Source organism: Otolemur garnettii, unplaced genomic scaffold (assembly GCF_000181295.1).
Source record: "Otolemur garnettii isolate 467f Iridium unplaced genomic scaffold, OtoGar3 scaffold00012, whole genome shotgun sequence".
NCBI classification, from domain to species: Eukaryota; Metazoa; Chordata; class Mammalia; order Primates; family Galagidae; genus Otolemur; species Otolemur garnettii.
This window is the reverse complement of record NW_003852407.1, coordinates 29,206,654-29,212,323: the sequence shown is the minus strand read 5'-3', so window position 1 is coordinate 29,212,323 and position 5,670 is coordinate 29,206,654. Positions and strand designations below refer to the sequence as shown.

At 40.6% G+C, this 5,670-nt stretch overlaps 1 protein-coding gene across 1 annotated transcript in view; it reads left to right on the top strand.

Annotated features, from left to right (window-relative positions):
* Positions 1–5,670, top strand: part of MIB1 (mindbomb E3 ubiquitin protein ligase 1) — a 117,056-nt gene that overhangs the window by 35,184 nt on the left and 76,202 nt on the right. Inside the window, exons 3-4 of the mRNA XM_003784788.3 lie at positions 1,833–1,962; positions 4,475–4,579. Coding sequence (XP_003784836.1) covers positions 1,833–1,962; positions 4,475–4,579 — 235 coding nt within the window. The remainder of the gene's footprint in view (positions 1–1,832; positions 1,963–4,474; positions 4,580–5,670) is intronic.

Genomic DNA, 5,670 nt, shown 5'->3' with positions numbered 1-5,670 from the left:
ATTCTCATGTGATATTTTGGATTGTTGTAGAGATAAGAATTGTTCTGGGAGCAATGAGAGCATCTTCATCTTTAATGGGTACAGAGTTTTAGGTGATGGAATCTTCGCCTGTAGTTATCAATAATGGACAGGAACAAGAATCCAGCCAGTCAGAGGGAGGCAACTAGGAGTAGTAGTAGATAAATAATAGGTTTTATAGTCATGGTAAAAGGGAGAGAAGAAACTCTCCCATGGTTAAGAAGCCATGGTCATTATTAACTGAATAGTTTGAACAAGTTGTTTATTTTTGTTCTTTGTTTATATTAAGGAATAATAAAGACATTCTAAACATGAATAGAGCAGTGAGATAAAATTAGGAAAATAAAACAAAACTCCCTCAAACTTTCTGATTGTGTGAGTAAGAAGGAAATAGAAGAGTAAAGGATAGAGGGCCTTGGAGAACCAAAAAGTGTGGACTGTTTTTCAAGTTCCATAGTCTTTAGTCAGTGTGCAGTACTGTGAAGATAGTTTAGTGTAGGTCAGATTTGGCATACCCAGTACTCTGCACTTTTAAATATTTGCTAATTGATTTCACACAAAAAATGGTAAGTTTAGAGATTTTAAAAAATATTCCTCCTGCCAGAAGACACTCACATTGGGCTCACATTTGTTGTTTTTTTTTTTTTTTCTAGAGACATTGTCTTACTTTATTGCCCTTGGTCGAGTGCTGTGACATCACAACTCACAGCAACCTCTAACTCCTGAGCTTATGTGATTCTCTTGCCTCAGCCTCCCAAGTACCTGGGACTACAGGTGCCCACCTCAATGCCCGGCTATTTTTTGTTGCAGTTTGGCCAGGGCTGGGTTTGAACCCACCACCCTCAGCATATGGGGCCAGTGCCCTACCCACTGAGCCACAGGTTCCACTCATATTTGTTCTTTTTTTTTTTTTTCCAGACAGGGTCTTACTGTCGCCTTGGCTGGAGTATAGTGGTGTTATCATAGCTCACTGCAACCTCAAACAAATCTGGGCTCAAGCCATCCTCCTGCTCCAGCCTCCCAAGTACCTGGGACTACAGGCATGTGCTACCACACCTGGCTAATTTTTCTATTTTTTGTAGACAGGGTCTCTTTTTTTTTTCTGTTTTATTTTGGTTTTTTTTTTTTTTTTGAGATGGAGCCTCAAGCTGTCGCCCTGGGTAGAGTGCTGTGGCTTCATAGTTCATAGCAACCTCTGACTCAAGGGGTCAAGTGATCCTCTTGCCTCAGTTTTTCTTCTATTTTTTCTTTGTAGTAGAGACGAGGTCTTGATTTTTTGCTTAGGCTGGTCTCAAACTCGTGAGCTCAAGCTGTCCACTCACCTCGGCCTCCCAGAGTGCTAGGATTATAGGTGAGCCACCATGCCCAGATGACAGGGTCCCATTCTTGCTCAGGCTGGTCTTAAACTCCTTCCACTTTGGCCTCCGAAAGTGCTAAGATTGTGAGCCCCCACCCTATATTTGTCCTTGGCAAGTAGTTGGATCAAGCAGAAGAGTCAGCACCTGTGCCCTTTAAAACAGGTGGTGCTCTTGAGTGACTTTCGTTCTTTCATCTCCTGTAGGCTTTGAGTCTAAGCCAAGTGCTATTTGCCACTTGTCATTGCAGCACTATTGTATTTTTCCCTGTTCTCTTACTATTACAACTACTACTGTCGTCATTACCACCTGTAGAACTTACAAGGTTCTGTATCATGCAATTATGAGAATAACCAGAACAAGAATATTTTCTACTTTGAAAAAACTTTTTATAATATTGTTGTAAAAAATAGTTACCTACTTTTACATAAATTTGAAAATAAAAAATTTTATTTTTAGGGTTCTGTTAGAATCTCGTAGAAAATCTAAGAAGATTACAGCCAGAGGAATCTTTGCAGGTGCCAGAGTGGTACGAGGAGTGGACTGGCAATGGGAAGATCAGGATGGCGGAAATGGACGTAGGGGAAAGGTACAGTGTTTTTCTTAGTTCATTATGTATTTTAGAGTACTGCATGTTCAGGAGATTTTTATTAGTACTATAAGTGAATTTCTAGGCCCATATTTATCTATGACAACAACTATTAAAAAATTTTTTTTTTCTTTTCTCTGGAGATAAACATTCCCTTTCTATTAAGCACTGGTGTTCATTGAGAAGGTATAGTTAGGTTGGTTTTACCATTCCAGTTTCAGACTTTATATTGTTATTTTATTACCTAGAATACCTTTGTCAACCCCCTGTTTGGCCCATTCTTCCCTAAAGTAGTGTCTCATGTTGGTTTTTTTTTTTTTTTTTTTGAGGCACAGTCTCGGTTTGTTGCCCTGGGTAGAGTGCCGTGGCATTATAACTCACAGCAACCTCAAACTTTTGGGCTCAAGCGATTCTCTTGCCTCAGCCTCCTGAGTAACTGGGACTACAGGTGCCCATCACGACGCCCAGCTCTTTTTTAGAGACAGGGCTTGCTCTTGCTAGGGCTGGACTCAAACCTGTGAGCTCAGGCAATCCATCCACTTTGGCCTCCTAGAGTGCTAGGATTATAGGTGTGAGCAACTGCACCTGGCCAGTATCTCATGTTCTTGACTTTCTTGCTATTAGAAGTTCATTTGGATTGATTTGTTTTATGTTCCATTCCCTTAAAGGCCTCTTTCTGAGGGCTAGTGGGTATCTTTTGTGTTGCCATTCTTAGTGGTGTGAAGGGCTTGAATTTTAGGAGTAGGCCAAAGCAGAATATTTTATAGGGTGAGATTACTGCCCTCAGCTAATTCATGTGGCAGGGAATGGAGATGGCAGGGGAGAGTAGGAGTGTCATGCTTATATATAGTCCAAATAGGGAAGTACCTTATGGATGTGAATCTGGCTCATTTGATAGTGTGTCTTCAGGTCAATAAAAATGGTACAGTGGCATTGGGGATCTTAGTGATCAGAGCCTTCAACTTGTCTGACCTGTGAATCAACTGTTGGCAATCTGGACGGGTTACCCTCCATGCCTGGTGTTCAGCAGTTATCCTACAAGCTCCCTTTGGTGTCCTACAATGGATATCTTTTCCTCCTGAATGTCTTTTCCTCTTTCCTGGCTGGATCTTAGTGTTTTCTGTATTCTGTTTTATCATCTGACTTAACTTACTCTCTTTTGGTAAAACACACATAGTAACTTCTGTTGAAAGAGTACATAGGAAGTAAATTTTAAATACTTTAATTTTGACAAATGACTTTGTATTCTTCCCCACAATTAATTATACGGTCAGAGGGTTGTAAGTCATGTTTTCATCAGCTTTTGGAGGCAGTTACTGTTAAAGTTTGAAGTCACATAAATGGAACTTTTTTTTTGAGACAGAGTCTCAAGTTGTCACCCTGGGTAGAATGCCGTGGTGTCAGAGCTCATGGCAACCTTAGAGTCTTGGGCTTAAGTGATTCTCTTGCCTCAGCCTCCCAAGTAGCTGGGACTACAGGTGCCCGCCACGATGTCCGGCTATTTTTTCTGTTGTTGTTGCAATTGTCATTGTTGTTTTAGCAGGCCCTGGCTGGGTTTTAACCCCCCAAGCCCCGGTGTATGTGGCCAGCGCCCTACCCATTGAGCTACAGGTGCTGCCCAATGGAACTTTTTGTGTTTTTGCTTTATTAGTACCTTTTGGGAGTTACAAATAGGCATTATTGAGGCTTTGAGTCATTTGTATTACATTTTAGGTTTGTTTAACACATGTTGCCTTTCAAGAACAAAATGAGGAAAAAGAAATGCAACCATTGGGCGGCACCTGTGGCTCAAAGGAGTAGGATGCCAGCCCCATATACCAGAGGTGGCGGGTTAAACCTGGCCCTAGCCAAAAACTGCCAAAAAAAAAAAAGAAATGCAACCATCCTGCGGGTGTGATTCTGAGTGAGGGAACTTCACATATTAAATCTTTTATTTATTTATTTTTTGGAGGCAGAGTCTGACTCTGTCACCCTGGGTAGAGTGCTGTGGTGTTACAGCTAGTAGCAACCTCAAATTCCTGGGCTCAAGCAATCCTCTTACCTCAACCTCCTGAGTAGCTGGAACTAAAGGCACCTGCCACCCCACGCTGCTAATTTTTCTATTTTTAGTAGAGACGGGGCTCTCACTCTTGTTCAGGCTGATCTCAAGCAGTCCACCTCCTTCAGCCTCCTCCAGTGCTAGGATTATAGGTTTGAGCCACTACTGTGCCTGGCTCATATAATAAATCTTTAGGGTAACGTTGTTAAATCCTTATTTAAGATCAAATGTAATTTTTATTGTTTGACTTGCCATGGGTAGAGTGCCATGGCATCATAGCTTATAGCAACCTCCAACTCTTGGGCTCAAGCAGTCCTCTTTCCTCAGTTGTTTCACCCACCTTGGCCTCCCAGAGTGCTGGGATTACAGGCATGAGCCACAGCACCCAGCCATGATATTTAATCTTTAAAATTAATAACTAATTCAAAGAATTGTTCTCCTTTAAAAACTTGTTTTCTTACAAACTTTTCTTAGGTGACAGAAATCCAGGACTGGAGTGCATCAAGCCCACACAGTGCAGCATACGTTCTCTGGGATAATGGTGCTAAGAACCTTTACAGAGTTGGCTTTGAGGGCATGGTAAGTCGTCAAGAACTATACAGATGAAATGGTGAATAGCCCTTGTCATGCTCTTGTATTTTTGCTTTTTATCTTTGTCATTTCCTTTTGTCAGAAAACAGCCATCTAAATTATGAATATTCAATAGGAAGAAAATGTATAAAGTTAGAATTTAATAAACTTGAGAAACTGTTACATTTTTATATGTTTATTTCTGCCTTCAATTAATGTTTGGGGGTTATCTGTTGATTGTGTAGAGCTTCTAATCCATTATCAGTGTGAATTCAGGGGGTTTATTTGCTAAAATCTATCAAAAATATTTAGAATTATCTATAAAATGATTCCTTGACATGGACCTGGAGGACAATATTATAATAACGTTTTATGGTATATTTGTATTCTGTGATCCAGTAGCTGAGAAAAGTATAAATTACCATAGGTACTAAAATTATTTTTAAGGAGATTTTTTTCCCCTGTAATTTATTTATTTATTTATTTACTTGAGACATGGTTTCACTATGTTGCCGTGGTTAGAGTGCTGTGACGTCACAGCTCACAGCAACCTCAAACTCTTGGGCTTAAGTGATTCTCCTTAGCCTCCCAAGTAGCAGGGACTGCAGGCACCTGCCACAACGCCTGGCTGATTTTTGTTGTTGCAGTTGTTATTGTTGTTTATCAGGTCTTGGCTGGGTTTGAACCCACCAGCCTCAGTGTGTGTGACTGACACCCTAACCATTGAGGTACCAGGGTGCCTAGCCTTTCCCTTGTAATTTTTAAAGTGTAGTGTTGATAATTAAAAATGATAGACCTAGAAACATCTTGAGTTACTTAAGTGTTTAGAACAGTGGTTTTCAACCTTCCTAATGCTGTGGCCCTTTAATACAGTTCCTGTAGGGTACGACCCACAGGTTGAGAACCACTAGTTTAGAAGAATAATTGAGGCTTAACTCAGTGGATCATCCTGCGTTTCTGTGTTTCATGGACCATCATTCAAATATTGATCTCAATATTTAATTTATAGAGTATAGCAACTGCCAAAGTATAATACCTTCCTTTTTTTTTTTTTTGAGACAGAGCTTCAAGCTGTCCCCCTGGGTAGAGTGCCGTGGCAT